The sequence below is a fragment of the Rhincodon typus genome, chromosome 12 (assembly GCF_021869965.1).
Source record: "Rhincodon typus isolate 14 chromosome 12, sRhiTyp1.1, whole genome shotgun sequence".
Classification (NCBI taxonomy): Eukaryota; Metazoa; Chordata; class Chondrichthyes; order Orectolobiformes; family Rhincodontidae; genus Rhincodon; species Rhincodon typus.
This window is the reverse complement of record NC_063343.1, coordinates 32,106,345-32,132,330: the sequence shown is the minus strand read 5'-3', so window position 1 is coordinate 32,132,330 and position 25,986 is coordinate 32,106,345. Positions and strand designations below refer to the sequence as shown.

Below are 25,986 nucleotides of genomic sequence, written 5' to 3'. Positions count from 1 at the left end.
AATACCTCCAAGAATCAAAGAGCACTCTCATTCATATGCATGATACAGAGAAAAAAAACTCCTTTATGAAACTCATAAAAATGTTAAGGTCTCTCTGGTAATCAATCTGTTGTTAAACAAATTTTGCTACTGTTCACAACAAAAACAACTATTCATTTAATAGCTCTTAAAACTATTAAAATACACACTCAGATCCCAATGAGATATGTAGGTTTTGAGTCTAAGCACATATCATCCAACCTCTGCAATAACAGACCATAGGATAATCAAAAATGAGGTCTTACATCTCCTCAGTAAAATGTGTGGCTCTTGTGGGATTAGGCATTTGGAAAACAGTGAATATGAGGTCTGTTCGAACATGGCACCATTTCAAAATGTTCTTCAGAGTCTGGGTTTACCATTTATGTGATTCACAGCCTGTTCTCAGCCCATTCCTAACCAATTTCCTACACGTTAGTAAACTGCCTCAAATGCCGCACACTTCCATTTATCCTTACAGTTTCTTGTGTGGTGCTTCTTTGAATGCTTAAAGAAAACTAATGAAAACTATTACCAGTGCTTGGAAAACGAAAGTGAGCTCATTTTAAATATTACATGCTTATTATATGGTAATCCACGTACTGGGAGACCAAAGTGGGTTGGGGAATGTTCTGAAATAACATTAATTTGCTTCCCTAATTATGACATTATGATGCTTCAAGAAATGCCTGTGTGACTGGGGAATGTCTGCGGATAAACATTTATGCAGCACAAAGCAAATGACAAAGGCTTATTGCAGTGTGGTTAGGTTAGGTGGAGATCAATATTTTGTAGTTCAGAACACACTAAAAAAATTGGATAAAAATGAATTAAGCAGGGTTCTCTTTACATGGAACAGTCTTCCGTTTGACAGTCTTCCAAATTGATCTTGATATTTAAGCCTATGTCTGAGAATAAAGTAATCACTGTGGTACTGTGTGCTGTCTCCAATTGGAAAGAGCAGAGAGGTGAAGAGAGGATGGACAAAGGGTGGTGAACTGAAAAAGACCCATTGCTGCTGTTTCAATGTTGCCTTGACCATTGAATGGAAAACAGTTGCTGATGAATATGATTCAAGGGCAGAACCAAGAGTGAGAGTGAGAAAGAGAGAGAAATTACATTGTGGAAGCTGCTTTGGAAAGTCCACGAGACTGCACTTGATGCCAGATTTGTGCAGGAAGTCAGACAAGAGCTTACAAATACCTGAGGCATATCTTTATTGTATCAACTATTTAAAGTGAAATGCACCTCTTTATTTGAAATATCATTCAACTGCTCGTTAATCTTTGAATTGTGTTATTTTTATTTGTTTTGTCACAGTAAAAGTTTTTAAACTCCTGTTCATCGGCTTTGTGGGAATTCCTTTCATTTAAAGTTATCTGTTTCTACCTGGATTGTAACGACTGACCATTCCAATCTGGCTTTACCTGATAGCTGTCCAGCAGCTTACTTGTCCAGAGAGATTTTTGGATATCATGTATAGAAAGTCGTAAGTTATGATAGCTGTCTTTAAAGTGAAGAACCTTCGGCTCATCTAACAGTTGCCCTCCAAGGTGTTTCTCCAGTTGCATCACTTCCTGCATAGGAAAACATTAATTAAGAATAGAATTGGTGAAACATATTAAATATACAGAGTTGAAATCACAGCAATCTGAACAAGTAGTTCACCAGCAGTCAGTTGATTTTTGCTCATTAAATTTCGACAGCAATTTGCTTGCAATTTGATTCCATCTCATTGCCAAATTCTACTACATATTGAGAGGCACCTGCAAAGATGTTCAGACACCAAATGGCCAACTCACACCTTGAATTGTAATTCCATAATGCACTGCACATTCTCCTTTAATAGGTACTTGAATAAAACTTGAAATATAACATTCAAAGCTATGAGCCAACTGCTGGAAAGTGGGATTTCGGGTAGCCTTTCTCAGTGCAGATTTGATGGGCAAAAGGGCCACTTCTGTTCTGTATGATTCGAGATGAAATGTCAAAACATCTAACCATTCACCATCACTAGTCCAAGAATCTCTTTACCTTAATACAGTCCCCTTGCTCTTTCCCAACTTCATAACCAGCAGCTGTCTTTACTCACATTGACCTTCACTTAAAACAAGACTTAATAGACTGGAGCAAGTTATAAAGATAGCAAGGGCTTAGGCCATGGAGAAATTTGATGAGAATTTGGAAAGAAAGGTGGTACTGGAGCAAGAATGTCCAACGTTCTTGGACCAAACAAGCTCAAACATGTTAGATTTGGAGGGCAGAGTTTTGGATTGGCACAAATTTATTTATTATTTAGTTTAAGGAAATTTCTGTGTGATATACTATTGAGTGCTACAAAAGCAATCTGACAATTTAGAGACAGTGGAGGGTCTGAGGGAGGAGATGATAAGGTAAAGCATGATGTATCTGTAGACACCAACGCTAAGCTTTTGAATTATATCAGACAGGCAGGGTATGATTACATTTTAGTGAAAGAGAGAGAGAGAGAGAGAGGGAGGGACGGATGGAAGGAGAGGGAGCGAGGGGCAGGGGGTCGGGGGGGGCGGTGGGAGAAGGGAAAGAGGTGGAGAAGGGGAAGAGAGATGGAGAGATGGCGGTGGGCGGCGGGAGAGAGGCGGGGAGTAGAGACACCGAGGGGAGGGAGAGAGACGGGGGGGGGGGGGGAGAGGGGGGGAGGGGGAAGAAAGATAGATAGATTGGGGGGAGACAGTGAGGGTGGGGAGAAGAGAGATAGAGAGGGGGGAAGACAGGGAGAGGGTGAGAGACAGGGGAAGGGTGGGAGTGACAGAGAGAGACAGACATAGAGAGAGAGACAGACAGACACAGTCGGTGGGGGAGGAGACAGATGGGGGAGAGAGAGAGAGAGACAGTGTGATGAGGGGGAGAGACGGGGGAGAGAGGGGGGGGGGGGGTAGAGGGGTAAGAGATGGGGGGGAGAGATGTAGACGGGGAGAAATGGGGGAGACAGTGAGAGAGAGAGAGAGAGAGAGAGGACAGAGAGAGAGGGGGGAGATAAAGAGAGAGAGGGGAGAGAGAGAGAGTGAGAGAGGTGGAGGGAGACAGAAGGAAGAGAGACAGAAGGGAGAGAGGGGTTGGGAAAGAGGGAGTGGGAGAGAGAGATAGGGGGAGAGAGAGATAGGGGGAGGGAGAGAGAGAGGGATAGAGGGAAGATAGAGGGGAGAGAAAGAGAGCTTGTGGGAGAGACAGTGTGTGTGGGAAGGAGATAAAGAGGGAGATAAGGGAAGAGAGAGAAAGAGATAGAGAGAGAGAGAAACACAAACAGAGCTAATTTCTGTCAGTATGGGAGCAAAGCAAAGTCCTGCTGCATATCTCCACAGCATAAAACACAACAACTGGTAATAGGAATAATGGAGAATAGATTAAATATACAAGCTTGTGAACTTTCGTTTCTATGGCAAAAATATTCCTCCATGCTATTAGATTGATGGATTTTGGAATTCGATATTTACTTTATCTCTACATGGATGGACAGACTGGATCTATCAGCAATCCACTAGAAGGCGGTACTTGTACATTGGCTCTGAGCAGAAACCAGTGAGTATGCAAGCAGCTTACATAAAATATATTTGAAATTTTTGTAGGTGCTTGTAAAAAATACTTCGAGCCAAAGAAAATCTGATGCCTGAATGATATACATCCCAGAGTTGTCAGGAACTAGTAAGTCCATTAAAGAACATATGACAGTGGTGTGGAAACTGGCATCTACATGTAAATTTAGGCACATTAACTAAGCAATTAATTTGTGGTCAATTAATTGAAAAAGTCTTCAATTCCATTAATTAGGGAATTATACCATATCAAAGATTTGACCTTGGAAAAAGCCACAACCTTGGTAGCCCCAATCCAATCTCTCAATTACATTTGACAAGATTACAGAGAAGTGCACCCTTGGGCTCAGGAATGTTGATGCAATAATGCCCAACTAACACAAATGCAGGAGCTACAATTAAGGAAACTTAGAAGACTCATCAAAATGTGCTATTTATGGTCAGACACTCTCAAAAAAATGGCCAATTTGTGGAATTGATCAACATTGACAACTTCATGTCAGCTTGAGGGAGATTGTATAACTCATGTTTAAAGTGAAACCATTTTGCAGAGGTCTGCAGGGCAAAGGAAGTGGAACTCATCAGTTCAACATGTAGTGGAAGCTCACCCTAAGAGTAAAGCGCAAAATTAATGTACTAATATGCATTGAAAAACACCAGATCATTTTAAGGATTACTCAGTTGAGATCATAGGAGTCTCACTGTCACCTCTTATCGACATTGCTATATCAAGTGACAGAATCTACTATCGGCATTTTTTGCAACTGTCTCTCACTTTTGCATCTGACGATCTTCAAGCTAAATTGTTGCTGCTTGAGGAACAATTGCAGTTTTGACACATAACAGATTCAGGGCCAAAGTAGCAATAAACATGGATTCAAACATGAAACCCTTGCAATGGCAGACATTAACTGGATCAATGGCAAAACAAAACACACTGATATCTTTATTTACAGAATATGGTGAATTGTCAATGTAGGCCAATTGCACTAAATTTCAGATGGTAGCCATTTGCAATACATGCTGATGATTTGCAGGAGCTGAAACAACTTGAAATAAGTGATAAGAGAGAAAGTCGAATCTGGTAAAAACATTAAATCCACAACAAGATTGCATGATGCAAAAGTAGTAAAATTAGACCAGATGACAACCTTAAAGTGGCCAACAAAGCAACAATTTAACAACTACCAGCAATATTTCGTCATTCCACAGTCGTCACAAAGTTTGACATGTGATGCAGTTATCACCTGACACCATTAGAGCAAAACCAATATCCTGCCACTTTTGTTTCATTCCTTCAAAATATCTATGGACTAAATTCAGCACCTAGTGCATTCCAGAAAATCGTTTCTTCAATTTTGTCTCATGTCGAGAGAACCTATTTGACGATGTTGTTGTTCAGGGAAGGTTTATTGAGTGGTGGTTACTTGACTCTCAAAACACAATTTGACAGTGAACAAGGATAAAATCACACATTCACAATATCCAACATTTACGTTTAATGGCTAGAATAAAAGCAACTGAAGTCATGAACAAGCCATTCATGTGCTTCTGACCCCTCTTATGAAAGACTTGGTATTGTTCCTCAGTGCCGCCAACTTGTATCACAAACTTGCTCCGAAGTTCACAAAGGGCACAGGATCTCTTCAGAACATAAATGAACAGCAACACAGAATGGGAACGGATACTTGCATAGCAAGAAGGGCTTGACACGTTAAAAAGCAAAGACAGCATCACCTCATAGATTTCTGTATATGGGTTGAAATGCATGTCTGAACACATCGGTCAGGAAGTGTGGTTGGAGCTGTACTCTCACAGTACATTGAAGAAAGCAAGTAATCAATTGCTTATGCATCTTTCTTACTGTCCAAAACTGAATGCAAATATTTTCCTGCAAAATGAGAAGCATTAGCCAGCAATTGTATTTGTGTAGATTGGTTCATTTATCTCTACAGTGAAAAGTTCACACGCTGCATCAAGCACCAGTACTAACTATATTGTCAGCCATGTCAAGATTTGGTCATTGGTATCTACAGAGTTACAAATATCAGAACAATGTCAAGGTCATAGATTATGCAGAAACACAAACATTTTTCAAAAAGATCTCAGCACTGTCAGAGAACATTATATCTCAAAGACAATATTGGTGCTTAGTGAAAATTCACACATTAAACCAATGTTCCCTCAATTTTGTTTTTCCTCCTTGTCCCTAATGAGTTCTGTGCATGGCAACCACCCTGAAATCAGAAATCAATGCTGGGAAAAGAGTCAGCATCGCATCGTACTGAGTGGAACAGCTGACTCTAAAAAGTAGCTTGACATATATATATGTTTTGCCATTTAAAATGGCTAAAGTTTAGCTTCACAAAGGGTAAATAAATATTCAATGGTTCAGTGTTTGTATATTGCTGTCTGTTGAGTACTTACTTGACAGTTAAGGCACTAGTACAATAATAATGGGGAAGTTTAATATGCAGGTGCACTAGGAAAATCAGATGGGTAGCAAATCCCAAGAAAAGGAATTCATGGAATGTCTGCAAGATTTTTCTTTAGAGCAGCTTGTGATTGAGCACACCAGGGAACAGGCAATTCTGGATTTGCCAATGTGTAAATGAGGTAGACTTGATTAGGAAGCTGAAGCTGAAGGAACACTTAAGAAGCAAAGAACACAATATGATAGAATTCACCCTGCAGTTGGAGAGAGAGAAACTGGAATCAGATATAAGGGTGTTGCAATTGAGTAAAGGTTACTACAAAGAAATGAGGGAGGAGCTGGCCAGAGTTGATTGGAAGGGAAGCCTATCAGGGATGAGGATGGAGCAGCAATGGCAGAGATTTGTGGGGGTAATTCAGTAGGCACAGCAGAATTTCATCCCAAGGAAGAAGAAACATATTAAAGGGAGAACGGAGCAACAATGGTGGACAAGGGAAGTGAGGGACAGCATAAAAGCAAAAGAGAAAGCATATAGTGCGGTGCAGAGTAATAGAAGTCAAAGGATTGGGAAGTCATTAAAAACCAGCAGAGGAAACTAAAAAAGCAATAAGAGGGAGAAGATGAATTATGAGGGTAGCTAGCTAGTAATATCAAAGAAGATTGTACGAGTTTTTTTTATATATCTAAAAGCTAAGAGGGAGGCAAAAGTGGACATTGGACCTCTGGAAAATGAGGCTGGAGAAGTATCAATGGAGAACAAAGGAATGGCAGAGGAACTGAACAGCTATCTTGCATCAGTCTGCACAGTGGAATATACCAATAGCATACCAGAACTTCAAAAGAGTCAGGGGCAGGAGTGAGTGCAATGGCTACCACTAAGGAGAAGATGCAGGCGAAGCTGAAACGGCTTAAGGTGGATAAATCACACATACCAGATGGACTACACCATAGGGTTCTGAAGGGGAGAGCTGAGGACATTTCAAAGGCATCGGTGGTAATCCTTCATGAATCACTGCAGTTAGGGAGGGTCCCAGAGGAATGGTAAATTGTTAATCTAACACCACTGTTAAACAAGAGAGAGAGGCAGAACACAGGCAATTAAAGGCCAGTTAGCCTGACCTTGGTTGTTGGTAAGATTTTAGAATCCATTACGAATGATGTGATTGTAGAATACTTGGAAGTACATGGTAAAAAGAAATGAGTCAGCATGGCTTTATCAAGTGTAGGTCATGCTTGACAAATCTGTTAGAATACTTTGAGGAGATAACGTGCAAGTTAGACAAAGGAGAACCAATAGGTGTGATCTATTTGGGTTTCCAGAAGGCCATTGACAAGGTGCCAAATAAGAGGCTGCAAAATAAGCGCCCATGGTGTTAGGAGCAAGGCACTGGCATAGATAGAATATTGGCTGACTGGCAGAAGGCAGAGATTGGGAATAATGGGGCCTTTTCAGGATGGCAGCCAGTGATCAGTCGAGTTCTGCAGGGGTCCTTGTTGGACCAAACTATTCATGTTATACATTAGTGATCTGGCGGAAGGAAGGGAGGGCATTGTTGTGGCATATGCTGATGACACAAAGATAAGTGGAGGGACGGATAGAGTAGTAGAAGTGGGAGGCTTCAGAAGGACTTGGACAGGTTAGGAAAATGGGAAAAGAAATGGCAGATGGAAAACAGTGAGGGAAATAATTAGGTTATGTACTTTCTTTGGAAGAATAGAGGCATAGAACATTTTCTAAATGGGTAAAGGCTTCAGAAATCTGAAGCACAAAGGAAGTTGAGAGTCCTAGTTTAGGATTCTCTTAACGTTAACATGCAGGTTTAGTTGGCAGTTAAGAAGGTAAAGACAATGTTAGAATTCATTTTCAGAGAACTAGAATACAACAGCAAGGGAGTACTGCTGAGGCTGTATAAGGCTCTGCTCAGATTGCATTTGGAATATTGAGAGCTGATTTGGACCCCTTATCTAATGCAGAATGCGCTGGCATTGGAGAGGGTCCAGAGGAGCTTTACAAGAATGATCCCGGGGATGAAGAGCTTCTCATATGAGGTGTGGTTGGGGGCTGCACTCGATGGAGTTTAGAAGGATAAGGAGGATCCGATTGAAACTTCCAGAATACTGATAGACTGGATGAGGAGATAATGCTTTCATTAATAGGTGAGACTCAGAGTGAATGGCCAACCCTTTTGAACTGAGATTAGGAGGAATTTATTCAGCCAGAAGGGAGTTAATCTGTGGAACTCATTGCTGCAGAAGGCTGTGGAGGTGAAGTCATTGAGTGTATTTAAGACAGAGATAGGTTCTTGAGAAGAAATGAGATCTCGGGTTATAGGGAGAAGACGGGAGAATAGGATTGAAAAACATATTAGCCATGGTCGATTGGTGGATCCGACATGATGAGCCAAATGCCATACTTCTGCTCCTAAATCTTATGGTCTTAAGCTTGGGTGTTGTCACATAGAGAGAAAGAAACTGAAGTGAAGCCAGCTACTACAAATATGGGTGTAAATATTATGAAGCACTACAGATAAAACTCTTTCCATATATATAACTGTATCATCTCTGCATATCCCTCACAGATAAAACACAACAGCTGCATGTGGATGAGAAGCAAAATGGAACCAAAGACAGAACTATGGAGGAAAAAGTGGGAATGGTGTGAGGGAGGAAGGGACTGCCATTGCAGGTCATTCTCTGGCTAGTGTTTCCACGCTCCAGAGATAGTAGGAACTGCAGATGCTGGAGAATCTGAGATAACAAGGTGTAGAGCTGGATGAACACAGCAGGCCAAGCAGCATCAGAGGAGCAGGAAAGCTGATGTTTTGGGCCTAGACCCTTCTTCAGAAATGGGGGAGGGGAAGGGGATTCTGAAATAAGTATGGAGAGGGAGGAGGCGGATAGAAGATGGATAAAGGAGAAGATAGGTGGAGAAGAGACAGACAGGTCAAAGAGGCGGGGGTGGAGCCAGTAAAGGTGAGTGTCGATGGGGAGTTAGGGAGGGGATAGGTCAGTCCAGGGAGGACGGACAGATCAAGTGGGCGGGATGAGGCTAGTAGGTAGGAGATGGGGTGGGGCTTGAGGTGGGAGGAGGGGATAGGTGGGAGGAAGAACAGGTTAGGGAGGCGGGGATGAGCTGGGCTGGTTTTGGGATGCGGTTGGGGGAGGGGAGATTTTTCTGAAGAAGGGTCTAGACCCGAAACGTCAGCTTTCCTGCTCCTCTGATGCTGCTTGGCCTGCTGTGTTCATCCGGCTCTACACCTTGTTATCTCTTTCCTCTGTCCACTTTTGTTTCCATCCAACAACACCCTTGTCTCGTTCTTCCTCTTGGATTCTGCACCACAATTAAAAGCTAAGTTATTATTGTAATGGGTTTAATTAACTTCCTTGTGAAATCTGGGAACCTGACTGGAAATATAGCTTCGTGTTAGTTCTAACAAAGGTCTACCACAAATAGATGAAACGTGGTTCCTTGCTTTGTATTTTTATTGCTCACTTCATCACCTACTTTGGAACAAAATTTCTCTATTATGCTATAGCCACATGCTCTAATGTTGTACATTTCTATTGCAATAGGCTCCTGCACATAACGAGCATGTTTTTCCTCAGGATCATCTTCTGTAGTTTTAAAATATTTTCTTCCTTTTCTCCTGCTATTTGCTTACCATCTCTCCCATTTTGCCATGTTTGATTTCTGTTTTGTTAGTTTCTCTTATTGCACATTTTTTTCTATTTCTCACCTCTACTACTAAAATTTAAAAGCAGTTTGCCCTCAACTCAATCACTCATCTTTTCAGCTAACGGGTATCAGCTCAAAATAATCAATGGGCAACATAAGTAGGAAAAAAAGTCAGCCATCCTTACCTGGTCCAGTTTAAACATTACTCTAGGCAATCACAGATGGACAATAGAAGTTGGCCTTGCCACATTTCCCCAATTCTCATGAAAGAATTTTTTAAAGCCTGATCAAAAATTGGGCTGTATCTCTCGAATGAATATGATTCGAGTAAGCTTCTAGTTAATTATATTTAAAAGATACCTTTGTCTGTCCTACAATGGTCAGAGGTCGAGGTATTGAAAACAATTATTAACAGGGGGTCTTCTATCTAGCTAAATGGGCTCAGGATGTCTACCTTCTCTTTAACAAAATAAACACATGTATATCTCTGATGAAGACAAGTAAAAGGCAATTGGTCACCCAGGGAGTTCCTTGAGAGGTACAGAAGGTTCGGAGAAAGGGTCATAAAATTTCATTAGGGAGACAATTCAGAGTCAAAGAGCTTTGTTGAAGATATAGTAATTGGTCTACATTTCCATTTAAGAACTTGGAAAGCATGGCATATTTTCATGGAGATAGGATGTGTGCATTTAAAGATTCCTTTCCTCAATGCAACTGGGTCGCCCTCACAGAAAGCAGTTGCTGCTTTGATTTGTGTAAGCTACAGCTCTTCGAGTTGAGGAGGCCAAAAAAAACTGCTTATCAGGCCTGTACCTTAAGCAGAGAAAATACTAACATTTTTATTCACCACGTGAAATGCAGTTGACTTAAGTTCAGTCTCAAATATGTATCAGGAAAAAAAGCTAGAAGGTTTGTCTAATTTGAAACTAAACAAAAAATTCTATAATGTTCTCACAGAGCCTTGTCCTAGAAAGGAATCAGCAAAGTTAGCTTGGAAGGATGAGAGAAAGCGTCTGCTAGTAACCTCAGCAAGGTGCTGTATTAGACACAGTTGTGTGGTCTTAAATAACAGTTGGAGGGTCACTTGGCTAAAAAGCTAATGGAAGGATCTCCCTACATTATCATCTCTGGTAACAGCTGGAACACAGAGGACAATTAAAATGAATTCCATAAGATTGTGGCATGCCTTTGAGCTGATCCCACAGAAAGGTAACAAACCTTTATTACTCCTGTAATGTACATGGAAACTTTTGGTGAATGCAACAGGTAGAACTGAGTTTACAGGATAAGCAATGATAAACTGCTGTATTAGGTTAATAGCACTTGCTATTTTACATTCGCTTTAGGACTAGGCTTCAGGACTAGACCTTTAGCAGACCAGAGAATTTGCCAGACAGCAGAAAATCACAAATCTAGATCAAAATGTTCATCACTCAAACACAATAAGTCATTTTAGTGCCATGGTAATGACTGTCGTCCTGATTAAACATTTGAAGCCATTAAAAATACCCATTACAACTATATTCATTGCAAACTTTATTAGAAAATTGAGTGAAGACAGCACCTTGCTAATGAATGAATGAGTTTCCAACTTTATTTAGGATATCCAAGCTGGACAAGGTGCAACAAAAGTAACATGAATAAAGATCACTGCAAAGGCACTAGATACCACTACAAGAAAACTTAAAAGTACTGCGGTTACTGACCGCAGAAGTGGTTGAACCAAATAGTGCTGGATTGCGGTGGTACAAACTAAAACTGTAAATATTTGCCTTTTGCAAATGGAAGTTAGTAACATAAACATACTATGGTGTCCTATAGAAAACGCTATACGAGATATAATTATCTATGCCAGAGCAGTTTTTTTTGACAATTCACAACCACAAATCCGCACAGAATGTCAAAATACATTTGCTCAAATAAGAATGCTCCTCTTAATCTTGGGGTACATGACACTATCATGACCATTAGACTCGAAGCATTAATTTAAAACTACACTTGCAAATGTTAAAGCAAGGTGTCTTTCTACTTTCTGGAAATTCTCAGTATTGAGATTTGTGAGGATGTCTTAAATTAGTAATCAGAAATGCAGGCTCTTGTCCAAGAGAGCAGTGAGCCAAATCTTTTTGACACAGACAGATTGGAGCTTTCCAGGTAGAGTGTGCAGCAGACCAGAACAGAATAACTGGAAATATCCAGCCCGGACCATTACTTCCAGGACTTCGGTGATCCTGAAGCATTTTGTCATGCACTAATCAGGACAAATGCAAAAATGCCAAGCTTCAAATGGTTACAATCGTTTATACTTCAGACCAAAAAGCTACTGACTGATTGGAAAGTCAACTCTGTTTCACTGAGGTATTGCCACTGGGAAAGCAAAAAGGAGCAATTAGGTGCCCCAAGTTCCCTGGAAATTAATAACGAAAGGCTTCAATATAAAGCTTTTGCTTTCAGAAAACCATACCTGAATTTAAATGTATGTTGGTTGTAATGAGTTTTAACACATTACAAACTTCACTGATTATCTTGACTTGGTTGTTAGTTTAGCTATGAGCACATGTAGGATAATACTGCCCAATTACATAATCAAATCTTATTGAAGACACTTTCGTTTAGGTTTTGTATGTGCTGGCTGGTTCAATATGGTTTGTACTCTGCCTATTATGGCCAAAGGAACACACTGTTTGATTTGATAAGCTGATTAATGGGACATGGCCATCATACCTGGCATTAAATCAGCACTGAAATTCATTCACAACATTGCAATATTAGGTGTAAGCTGTTTGTCCCAGCAATTGGCTGATCAAATCATCAACATATTCCTTTGGTCGTTTGCATCAGGCAGAACTAAAATAAAGAACAAAAACAGAAGTTGCTAGAAAAGCTCAACAGGTCTGGCAGTATCAGTGAAGAAAAAAATCAGTTAACATTTCGGGTCTGGTGACCCTTTCACAGAACAGAATAAAATAAAGATTATTCTCAACAAGTATGTCTACTATTAGATGTGATGCTTGGGCAGCACTTTCTAAACAATTTGGCATGAATAGTTACCCAAAATGACCAAGGAAAGATATTAGCTGAGCTTGTAAAGTGGCTTGTTTATTTTTGCTAGAAGGCATTTGTATGCAGAGATCTGTTCTCTGTGAACAAGGCTTATCTATTTTAAATTAAAGGGACCTTGGGGAGCCTATAGTTCTCTGCTGCCTTGCCCTTCGACAATCAGTGCAGGCTTATCAACCAATCCATATCTTTTCTTCCTTTACTATAAATCGTTGCAATCACTTGGAATTTGGAACTCTTGCAGTTGCCCTAATGAGTGCAAGCTTCTCATTTTAATAATCTCTATGTTCTGTGCCACTAAATGACCTATTGGTATTTCAGTGCCACAAATGGCCTGATTTCTCTGCATTTCTGTTTACCACAGCACTTGCTCTCACCCTCGTATTTTAAACGCAACCTACTCAACGCCACAAGCTTCTCTTTTAAGTAAAACATTATTTCTCCTTTCGCAGCATAATTTCTCCTTTCGTAATTATGCACTTTCCTGTTTATATATTGAAAGCACAGCTTTCAGTTTTCATTTGGAAATAGACTAAGCATAGCCAACTGTCCAACTCTAATCAAATATGGTCATTAATATGGGCTACTTAACTAATTTTCATAAGTAAGGAAATCATATAATCATCCTCTACACTGGGGAAACAAAGCGTAGACTGGGTGACTGCTTTGCAGAACATTTACATTCTGTCCATAAAAAAAGATCCTGAGCTTCCAGTTGCCTGCCACTTCAACACATGTCTATGTTCCCTGGCCAATATCTCTGTCTCAGGCTTGCTGCAGTGCTCCATTGCAGCTGAAGAAAGCTGGAAGAACAGCACTTCATTTTGCACTTGACTACTCTACTGCCTTCTGGACTCAATATCGAATTCAACAATTTAAGGGCTTGAGCCACCTTCTCCAATGTGCCCTGTTATCACATGGTCTGCTATTACAAACAACCCATAATTAGTGACTAATAGTCCCCATTAGTAGCGATTCATTCTCCTAGGCTGATTATCATCCACTCCTTCGTCTGTCCAACTTTTCTTCTCTCTCTTTGGGCTCTATCTCCACCTATTTTTTTTTTTACTCCTTACCCCCTCTCCCCACCCTATCTTCTGCATAAAAACAACATTTTCCTGGCTACAATCAGCAATGAGGAAGGACACTGGACCTGAAACGTTAACTCTGATTTCTCTCCACAAGGCTGCCAGACCTGTTGAACTCTTGTTTTGTTTCTGATTGCCAGCATCTACAGTTTTTTTTTCGGTTTTTAATCATATAGTCAACATGACTATGATGGATTGTTTGCACATACTTGCATAGGTTTGAAAAATCTCTTAAGGACAATATTCCAAAATTAGTAATTCAGTGCCTTTGCTGACTTCTTATGAATGATCGTCCAGTGCATATTCAGTGACAGTTGGAAGGTAACTGCTTGTTTTTCATGAATTGTTTGGACGAATCCCTGCTGAAACATAAATGTGCTTCTCTGATTTTCTTTAAATTGCTTTGAGGCAGCATAGTAAACAACCAATTTTCCTTATGAAATTACAGGTAGTTCTGCTATAATGGGTGTACAACTTGGCTGTAACACGGTTGATGAATAGGGTTTGGATAAGGCGAACTTTTTGCGGTACAGGTATAGCAATTTTCTATAGCGATTTCCCTATAACACGATTTTCCATGGCTATTTTCCTTAAGCATAATTTTCTATAGCGCGAGGTTACACAAGAACACAACTATCGTATTACAGGAGAACTACCTGTACAGAAAACAACAACCCTTTGATAGTAATTTACAAATAATGTTTTTTCATAAAATTAAACTTCAAAACACAACTGGAAATTTTGGCCTAAATATAAACCTATATTTATGCTTACCCAATGGCTTGTCCCTCAGTCTCCAACAGTAAGTTCAGTGAGTGTACATTAAAACAGTCACAAACTCAACTGAGCCATATTAAATTATGATCATGCTAAGAACTAATGGTAGCTATGTGTGGAGTCTCTCCAAACAAGAAACCACTACACCTGGCAGAGTGGGTACAAGACACTGACTTGTTCAACCAGCCATCATTATTATATTGAATGATAGGGCAGGCTCAACTGGCTGAATGGCCTATGCTTATTCCTACTGTTCCTAGATCCTCTTCATTGAAAGAGTTCAGTGACTGATCTATTGAAGAGACCAATGCCAATTCTGTAGCAAATGAGCTATTGCTTTAAGTTACCATATCTGTATATTTCAGATAGAACAAATTCGTCATGACTGAAACTACTTACAGACTCACCAGGGAGTTGATATATGCAATTGAAGCATGATCTTCACAATGTCCTATTTTTTCTCGAAGTGATACAATGATCAAAAGCAGTTGAGCTTGTTAAACAAACGTTTTCTCATTGATTTGTTGTCTTTGCAACATACAATCTGCCGATCTTTCTGAAAGGTGGCAAGTTGGATCAGTGGTTAGCCCTGCTGCCTCACAGCACCAGGGATGCGAGTTTGATTCCAGCCTTGGGTGATTGCCTGCGTGGAGTTTGCACATTCGCCCTGTGCCTGCATGGGTTTCCTCCGGGTGCTCTGGTTTCCTCCCACAGTCAAAGTATGCAGGTTAGTTGGATTGACCATGCTAAACTGCCCTGTAATATTGACGGACGTGTAGTCTAGGTAAACGCGGGGTGGGGTGCTCTTCAGAGGATCAGTGTAAACTTGATAGCCCGAATGGCCTTTTCTGCACTGTTGGGATTCTATATATTAGAGAACAACAGAACTAAGAGCAGCTTAGGCAACTTCCTTGGCCATTCAGTACGATTTCAACTCCACCTTCCCACCCACTCTCTATAACCATTCAACCCATTACTATTTAAAATCTGTCTACCTCCTCCTTAAATTTACTGAGTCCCAGCATCCACCACATTGAGATAGAGAATTTCACAGATTCACGACACTTTGAGTGAAGTAATTTCTCCTCATCCATTTTAAACCTGCTACCCCTTGTCCTCAAGCTAATGATCTCTGGTGCTAAATTGTCCCACAAGAGGGAACTTGTCTATTTATCAATCGCCTTTAGCATCTTATAAACCTCACTTAGATCTCCTGTCATTCTTCTAAATTTCAAGAGAGCATAAGGCTAAAATGCTTGATCTCTCTTCATAAAGACAAATCCATTGTCTCAGAATCAATCTTGTGAACCTCATCTGAACTGCCTCCAACACGAATATATCTCTCCTCAAGTAAGGGGACCAAAACCAATACTCCTGGTCCAATCTCACTACTGCCTTTTATGGTTGCAACAATACTTCCCTACTTTTATATTCTTTCCTTTGGCAATAAATGCCAACATTCCATTTGCTTTCCTGATTACTTGCTGTACCTGCATACTAATTTTCTGCAACTCATGCAGAGGGCACTCAGATCCCTCTACATGGAAGAACTCTGAAGTTTCCCTTCATTTAGATAATAAGTTACTTTTATATTCTCCCGACCAAAATGAATAGAGAAGCATGCTAACCTCTTCTGCTATTTAATTTGGTATCCAATCTAGAAATGAATTGATATCTTAGAAAATGTACTGTCAATTCACTGATCAATCAAATAGATCTGAAAGCATAAACTTTTGTGGTAGTAAGTGTGGTACAAGGGGAATTAGTTGCATTGTTTAATTGTTAATATTTATGTGAAATTGTTGATTATTTTCTTGATTTCAAAGAATATTGTGTGGATTTTAATCTCATTGCACAACACTAGCCATATTGTCTTGTCGCATTCTATTTTGATTCAATTAGCTGTTGAATGTTCATTGTTGTAAAGACTGTTGTAGTACAAAAACTGAAAGCTGTTAAAGTTTCTGAGGATTAAATGCTGATTTCAACATTAACATCAGTTTTCCTTTTCCAATATGGCATATTATAGAGATGAAGGAAGATATTCATTTTGCAAGATGGCGGAAGCATGTTCAAAATATTTGACATTAGAATGTTCGCAAAATAGCTTTATTCACTAAATTTCAGGGAACTATGTCCCTGCACCCTAGATCTCTCTGCTCAAACACAATCCCCAAGGCCCGAACATTAACCACGCAAGTCCTGCCCTGGTTTGTCTTACCAAAATGAAACACCTCTCATTTATCTGAATTAAATCCATCTGCCATTCCCCAGCCCTCTTAGATAACCTTCTTCACTGCTTACTATATCACCAATTTTGGTGTCATCTGCAAACTTACCAACCATGTCTCCTGTATTCTCATCTAAATCATTTATATATGAGGAACAATAGTGGACCCAGCACCGATCCTTGCGGCACACCACTGGTCAAAGGCCTGAACAACAACCCTCTACCACCACTCTCTGTCGCCTTCTATCAAGCCAATTTTGTATCCAATTGGCTAGCTCTCCCTGGATCCCATGTGATCTAATCTTACTAACCAGTCTACCATGCAGAACCTTGTCAAAGACCTTGCCAAAGTCCATGTAGACAATGTCTGCCACTCTGCTTTCATATGTCTTCGTTGCCCTGATTTTTCTCTGTGCCTGAGATATTTCCTCACCAAATTCATCCCCACATACATTTGTTCTTTCCTGAACCAAATTTTTTGTATTTTAATAAGTCAAATGGTAAAACTTCTGAGTTGCTGAATAAATTGAATTGAATTGTCATTCAAACCTTTTTTTTTTAAGTCGATACCATTATTGTTAGGGGTCCATTCAAGATAGCCGAAGTAATTAACAAAGATCTGTGGATAGACCTTTCTCAAAATGGCTTCATTTAAAGAGTTAATGAGTTTTAACTGTATCAAAGAAGTGTGCTGTAACATCATTGGCACCAAATGTTTCTGTGTCCAATGTACTTTTGCATTAAATTCAATACCATGTGATCAGATTCACTCTCTCTCTTTACCAGATTTTTGTCTTAATGAATAAAATCAAGAAAACTTCTTAGTTGTCAAATTAAACTTTTAAATTTGTCAGTCAAACCATCAAAATAAAGATTGCACCGTTCGGGCTCTGTTACTTTGAATTTCAAGAACAATTCTTGTTCCTGATTTCTTTTCCCTTTATCAGTCATCTTACTTCAGCCTATAATCTGAAAATGTTTCTTAACTTGCTGTTGTCATCTTTGTGTATCCTGTAATTGGCCTCTTTTTGTGGATCAATCCCCTTAGATTAGTGGGCTTTTATTGCTCATGCAGTTTATTTATTGCTGTCAATGAATGGGTTTTTGAGATGTATACTGTACAAGTGGATTCTCTGAAGGAGTTTACTGTTCAGAGTTTTCTTCCTTCACAGCCGCTTTTTAGCCCTGTTGCCTTTTTGGCTCTTAGCTAGTCTTAGATCTGTACTGACTAGTTCATTAAGAAAATATTCTTTTTCCTTCTCCAGATGATCTCAGGACTGCTTTTTGATCTTCACTGCTGCTATGATTTTCTAGGTAGAGCATCCCATTGCTGCCACCATTTTTATTGTGTGGTTTGATGCCACTGTATGAGCTTGGGCTCAAGTCAGACAGGTTGAGGAGAAAGCAAAGCAAAGCACTGCCTTCTTCAGGTTTAAACTTCAAGCTAATGCTACTTATCACATATTAACACGAAATACTGTCATACATAGTAATCTTGGATACACCAGGCTCTAATCACATAGTTACTCCATGTAAAGACTTGCCTATGTTCTTTCTCTGTTTATGTCCACGTGTTCTCCAACATGATTTCCTACAAAACCACAATTTAGAACATACAGCTACTAAACTGAGATTTTACTCACTTGTTACAATGTTTGTTGGTATTGGGAGATTTGGATTGCAACATGTCAGTGTGAGAACATTTTAATTTAGTAACTCAGGAATGGACTCTGGGCAGGGAGGCAGATTTTCTTGCCAAAGGAGCTGCTCAGGCAGAGTCTGCAGCAGGCCTATAGTGAGGGTTAAAAATGCCCAGCCAGGACCATAAGTTTCAATACGTTGGTTTTCTAGTACTATAAGACACTTTAAAGGCTGTGTTTCTGTGCATTACATTTCACCACTCACTTCCTATTACCCTCCTCTTTCAAATGCTACCTTCCCCAGACCACAAGCCTCTTCTTCAATTAAAAAGGGGGATTGCATCATCTCCCCTTTTCATTCTAATTGCATACTAACCTGCTTATGCTATGTTCAACCAACAAAAATGTCTGTTTTCATCTAGTAGCAACATTTTATTCTTTCATTAAGTGTTTTCACTCTTCACATTGGAGCCATTTTCTTGTACATGACCACTATCCATCATCTTAATAATCCTCCCACTCAGTCTAGATAAAACATAAACCTGGCTTGGACAAGAACCATGTACTAAATCGTTCACAATCACTTGTGGGACAGGCTCTCTCCCAACTCAATGGAGATGGCCAGAACTAAGGAACCATTATCCTCCACCTCTACCCTCCTGAGGTGAAGGAAGAAACTGTGAGACGAGTTAGTTTGGAGGAATACCAGAGCTCCAACTTGCGCTCTTTTTCTCCTCTTCCTACAAATTAGAATAGACTGGCCAGAATGACACAGAGTACATTCTCTTATTTAGTTTCCTTTAAGTTGACTTGAAAGTATACAGTGCATAACTATCAATCCTGTTTCTAAAGCATTCTGGAGATCAAATGCGATTATACCATGCTCTTGTCTGGTAAGCTGGTCTCTGCTGTAGGATCATCCTACATCACTCCTCACCAGTCGAGGTTACTATGAAGAACTCTTCTTCACCTCACTCCTCGTGTGAGGAATGGTGATCCTTAGGTTGAACCACCACCAGTCATCTCTTTCTAACGGGAGAACAGACCTATGGTCCAGTAGGTCATTGGCAGCTTTTTTCACTATAGGATCATGCTGGAGAGGAAATCTATTGACAGGTTATATTTCTTCACTACCAACATTTTCTTTAACATCTTTACTCAGTCCCCACTATCCTCAAGTCTAAGAACAAGTTCATAGACCGTTTTATCATTAAGACAGAGACTGTCCATTTCACTCCCTTTCCTTTGTCCATTATTTGAAGGTCCTGTCACATTTTCTAGCTTTTGTACCAGCTTATTCCTACTCCAGGCAATTTTTATGTGTGGGATCTATGTCTTGTTCTCTCATTCTTGCAACTTAACTGAACATCCAATGCCCTCTTGTGGCTTCCGTGCAAGCTGATGTTGTGGACAGTGTTCTCTCCTCAGCTGCTATCCTTGACCCTTTAAAATCAGTAGTTTATATCCCTCTAAAATCCACCCTGACCCCTCCGTAATTGCGAACTACCGCCCATCTTCATTTATTTTTTGTCTCCAAAGTTGTTGACTATATCATTCCCTCCTGAAGCTGTGCTCTTCTTTCGTGCAATCACATGTTTGGATCTCTCTAATAACACTTTCATCCATGCCACAGTATTAAAGCAGCACTAATTAAAGACACAAATCAAATCCTCTGTGACTGGCCATGACCTCATCTCCTTTTGCAGCTTTCTTTATACCTGCAGGCATTGATTAGATCGACAACACCATTTTCCTCAAGTGTTTCTCCCCCCTTGTTCAACTGAATAGTATTGCCCTTGTTAGGTCACATATTTATCCAATTGACACCTCTGCACCATAAAATCCCAAAAAGCTATCCCATGATCCCGCCTTTTTTTAATTGACATGATGTTGGTTTCGATATGCACACTGGATTTATCTAGCTCCGCCTCTCCAAATCCCTCAATCCATGTTAGCAACCTGCTTGTCTGCCATCCAATCCTGGATGAGCTGAAACTTCCTTCCATTAAACATAATAAAGACTGAAGCTTTTGTCTTCAAGTACCACCACAAACTCTGGTCCTTTGCCATTGACTCTGTCTCTTGGCCGCTGTCTCAGAAGCAAACTGATCACAGCCTCTGCATCCTATTCCACACAGAGCTGAGCTTCTGGCTGTATAGCTTTACCACAACAAAGGCAACTTTTCCCTCCGAAAGGTCATTTCATCTCAGCTCCTGCTCGGATCATCTGCTACTAAATCCTCCTGCATGTTTTTTCCAAACTTTGGATTTAACCATTCGAATGGTCTGCTGGCCAGTCTTCTGACTTCAAACATATGAACCAGAACTGATCCAAAACTCAGTTTCTCATATTCTAATCTGCTCCAAAGTCATATCATCCCTTTCTTATTGCCATACATTCACTGCCAGTTGATCAACTCTGCCAGTTTAATATTCCCATTCTTGCATAAAAATCTCATCATAGCCTTAACTCTCCCTGTTTCTCTAATTACCTCTATCCACACTGTCCATCAAGATGCTCCTGCTTCATGAAAACTCCCTTCCTCTACCTTATGTAGTTGTGCCTTTGGTTATAGAATCATACAGCACAGAAACAGACCCATTCGGCTCAACTCATCCATGCTGACCAGGTTTCCTAAACTAAACTAGTTCCATTTGCCTGAACTTTGGCTCATACCCCTCTAAACCTTTCCTATCCACGTAACTGCCCAAATGTCTTTTAAATGTTGTAATTGTACTAGCCAGTACTTTCTCTGGCAGCTAGTTCTATATATGCACTACCCATTGTTTGAAAACTTGTTCAAAGAAATAAGAAATACCTTCGTATGTATGACCCCTTTAAGGCCACCAGATGGTCCAAGGCACTTTACTGCCAATAAAATACTTTTGGAGTGTAGATCCTCTTGTAAATTAGGAGACAAGGCAGTCAATTTGAGCACAACAGGCTCTGACAAGCAGGAATGACTAGATAATCAGTTTCATGTTTGAGAAATAAATATTGGCCATGGACATGAAGGATAACTTCCCTTTTCCGTTTCAAAATAGTGTCACAGGACTTTTCACATCCATTTAAAAAATGACCAAATAAAATAAAAGGAGGAAGAAAATAAACTTGAGGGTAAGCTCATAAGTAATATCAAGACTGCCAGCAAGAGCTTTTTTAAATATTTAAAGGAAGCGAGAAGCCAAAGTTAACACAGGCCCTTAGAGAATGAGGCAGTGGAAATAATATTGGAAAAGGCAGAGGTATTGAATAAATATTTTCACAGTAGAAAATGCTAATAACATTCCAAAATGATTAAATAATCAAGGAGTAAAAGGCAGAATGAAAACAAATACAACAATTATCACTAGAGAAAAAAAAACACTAGGGAAACTTACATGGGTAAAAATCAACAAGTCCCCTGGACCTGACAGAATGTGTCCTAGGCTATTGAAAATAGTAGCTAGAGATAATGGATGCACTAGTAGTCATCTTCTAATACTCCTTAGCTTCTCAGAAAACTGTCAACATAATACTGTTATTCCAAAAGGGAGGGAGGTTTAAAAAAATTATCTGTAGGTCAGTTAACTTAATATCTGCCATTGGGAAAATGTTCAATTATAAAGGATGTAATATCAGAATATTTGGAAATACGTAATTATAAGCACAGTCAGCTACATGAAGAGAAAATCACAGTTGACAAATTTACTATAAGCTCTTTGTGGAGATAACAAGCAGGATAAATAAAGGGGAAATTGTATATGTAATATATTTGCATTTTCTGAAGGCCTTAGACAAGGTACCACACATTAGATTACTTAAGATAAGCACTTATGGTGTTGGAGATAATATATTAACATAATACAAGGATTGGCTAACTAATAGAAGACAGGGGGTTGGGATAAGGGAGGCACTTCAAGAACGGAACATGTAACTACTGGGATGCCACTAGGATCGGTGCTGGGGCCATAATCATTTACAATATATATTAATGAATTGTATGAGAAGACTGAAAGCTCTATAGCCAAGTTTGTGGATGACACAAAAATCAATGGGAATACAAGTGAATAAGATGACTCAGTCTGCAGGGGGACAGAGACAGACTAAGCAAGTGGAAAAAATCTTTACACATGAGGAATATAATGTGGGGAAATATGAATTTATGCACGTTGGCAGGAAGACTGGAGGAGCTGAATATTATTTAAATAGAGAAAGGCTGCAGAAAGCTACAGCACCAAGGGATTTGAGAGTCCTCATCCTTGGAATCACAAAAAGCCAGTGTGTAAGTTCAGTGGGTAATGGGGAAGCAAATGGACTATTGTACTTTATTTCAAAGGGAATGGAGTGTAAAAGTGGGAAGGTGTTTCTAAAACTATACAAGACACAAGTAAGACTATACTTGGAATACTGTGAACAGTTTTGGCCACTTATCTAAGGAAAGACATACTGGCATTGGAGGCAGTCTAGAGAAGGTTCACTATTGAGGAACTGTCTCATGAGGAGAGGTTGAGTGGACTGGGGCTATATTCATTGGAACTAAGAGGAATGAGAGGGGACCTTGTTGAAACATACAAGATCCTTAGGGAACTTGACAGGGTAGATGTGGAAGGGTTGACTCCCCCATGGAAGAGTCTAGGATCAGACAGAATAATAAGACAGACGTAATAATAAGACGTAAGACAGAGTTGAGGAGAAATTTCTTCTCTCAGATGGTAGTGAAGTTGTATATTTCTTTATTGTAGAGGGTTGCCGAGGGTGGGTCTTTAGTTATATTTCAAGATAATATAGACAGATGTGCAGTCAGTAAAGAAATTAAGTGTTATAGGGAAAAGACAGGAAAGTAGAGTTGCGGATTATCAGCTCAGCCATAGTCTCACTGAACTGCAGCACACACTTGATGGGCTGACTGACCTACTTCAGCTCTTACTTTTAATGGCCTTAAGACAGTGTAGTTGGGCTTTGGTTTAATATTTCACACAAAAGATTGCATGTCCAATAGTGCACACCCTTAGATCTACATGGGAGTGTCAGTTTTGATTTTTGTGATAAAATGGGACTTGAACCCTCAATCTTGTGTGACAAAATGTTCAATCACCCAACCTAACATCTCCTCCTTTGGCTTGATGTCAATTTCTGGATGTGAATGCCCTAGGTTGTTTTACTATATTAAAAAAAAGTTATGTTTTTTTAAAATAAATCTAGCCTGGTGACTCGTAAACATGAGAGTTAGCAATGGCCACAAACTGAACCGGACTAGCCATTTAAATACTATGGCTAAGACAGCAGGTCAGATGTTAGGAATCCTGCAGTGAGTAACTCACCTCCTGGCTCTAAAAATCCGTTCACCATCTACAAGGCAGAAGTCAGGATTATGACCGAATACTCTCCACTTGAGGTTGTAGACTTGCTCACCGAGTCAGCGTGTTTGATTGCAGATGTTTTGTTGCCCTGCTAGGTAACATCATCAGTGCGCCTCTGGCGAAGCGTTGGTGTTCTGTCCCACTTGTCATTTATATGCCTCAGTTTGCTGGGGTGGTTGACCTCGCTTTTGGTTCTGTTTTTCAATGGTTTGTATATTGGGTCCAGTTCAATGTGTTTGTTGATGGAGTTCCGGTTGGAATGCCAGGCCTTCCCTTCAGGAATTCCCTGGCATGTCTCTGTTTGGCTTGTGCTGTTGTGGATCTGTTGTCCCAGTCAAATTTGTGTCCTTCTTTGTCAGCGTGTACTGAGACCAGTGAGAATTGGTCGTGTCTTTTGGTGGCTACTTGGTGTTCGTGTATCCTTACTGTCAGTTTTCTTCCAATTTGGCCTATGCAGTGTTTGTCACGGTCCTTGCATGGTATTTTGTATATTACATTAGTTTTATTGGTTGTGGGTATGGGATGCTTTATGTTCATCAGTAGCTGTTGCAGGGTGGTTGTTGGTTTTTGGGCTACACTGATACCTAGGGGTCTGAGTAGTCTTGTGGTCATCTCCGATTGGTCTCTGATGTGCGGTAGGGTGACTAGTGTGTCTGGCCATTTTGTGTCTTCATGTTGTGGTCTGTCACAGAGGTAACGGTGGATTGTGCTTTTTGGGTATCCATTGCTTTTAAAAACTCCGTATAGTGCTCCTGTTCTGCTTTGTGCAATTCTGGGTTGCTGCAGTGTGTTGTGACTCGTTTGAATAATGTCCTGATGCAGCTCCATTTATGGGTGTTGGGGTGGTTTCTGGTGTAATTAAGTATCTAGTCTGTAAGTGTGGTCTCTCTGTGTATACTAGTCTGGAGTTCCCCGTTGTTCTTTCATTCTACCATTATCTCATCCACGTAACCTCATCCACAACCCGAGCTACAAATCTTCTCAAAAGCTTTATACTCTCATCTTTCTTGAATGAGTGGAACTCCAACAGCAACATTCAAGAAGCTTGAAACCACCCAGGAATAATTGGCCCGCTTGACTGGCAATTCATCCACCTTCAGTCCCTGCATCATTGACGCAGGGTAGAAGCAGTACACCATCTAAAAAGATGCAGAAATTCACCCAGGCTCCTTAGACAGCACCTTCCAATCTTATGACCACTCCCATCAAGGACAAGGGCAGCAGATGCATGGGAGCATCATCACATGCAAGTATTCCTCCAAGCCACTTACCATCCTGACTTGGAAATATCTCACCATTCGTTCACTGTCACTGGTTCAAAATTCTGGAACTCCCTCCCTAGTGGCATTTGGGTTTACCATTACCAAATGGAATGCAGTCATTTGAAAAGGCAGCTCACCACCGCCTTCTCAAGGGCAACGGGGTATAGGCCAACCAGCAAAGCCCAGATATCATGATTTAATTTAAAAAGTTTGCTGTGCTGCAACTTTTGGACAGCCACTTCTACGTCCCTGTCCAGTGCAGTGAGATAAAATCACCTACAATGTATTTGGAATTCCTAAATGATTAGTATTCGGACACTTTTCACTGACATTAGATGAGCATAACTTAGTTGGCCACTATCTGCTATCGACTAACTAGACACCTCATGCGGCTGTTTAATGCAATGATGTTGGTATCAGGAATGATAATAAATTCATTGGGCTCATTTGTGCACCTCAAAAAGACTTAACAATGGAAAAGAAATTGCTATATTAGAGCATCTTAGTGTTTTGCCACTTAAACAAGCACATTTATGTTAAATCCTCTGTCTCTCATACAAATGTATCATGCAGCTTTAATGATGATAGCTTGATAGGGCCAGGAGTTGGCCCTTCAGCCCCTCAAGCATGTTCTACAATTCAATTAGATATTGGTTGATCTATCTCTCTGTGTGGAATTTGCACATTCTCCCTGCTTAAGCTCCTGCTCCGGTTTCCTCCCACAGTCCAAAGATGTGTAGGTTAGTTAGATTGGCCATGCTAAATTGTCTGTAGTGTCTGTAGGTATGTGCATTCCAGATTGATTAGCCATGGTAAATGCAGGGCTATGGAGATAGCATAGGGGTCTGGATCTAGGTAAGATGCTATTCAGAGTATGCTGCAGACT

The 25,986-nt window shown here is 40.2% G+C and overlaps 1 protein-coding gene across 1 annotated transcript in view; it reads right to left on the bottom strand.

The window, feature by feature from the left end:
* unc5a (unc-5 netrin receptor A) overlaps positions 1 to 25,986 on the bottom strand; it is a 264,346-nt gene that overhangs the window by 28,499 nt on the left and 209,861 nt on the right. The window contains exon 13 of the mRNA XM_048603964.1: positions 1,446 to 1,595. Within this exon, the coding sequence (XP_048459921.1) occupies positions 1,446 to 1,595 (150 nt within the window). The remainder of the gene's footprint in view (positions 1 to 1,445; positions 1,596 to 25,986) is intronic.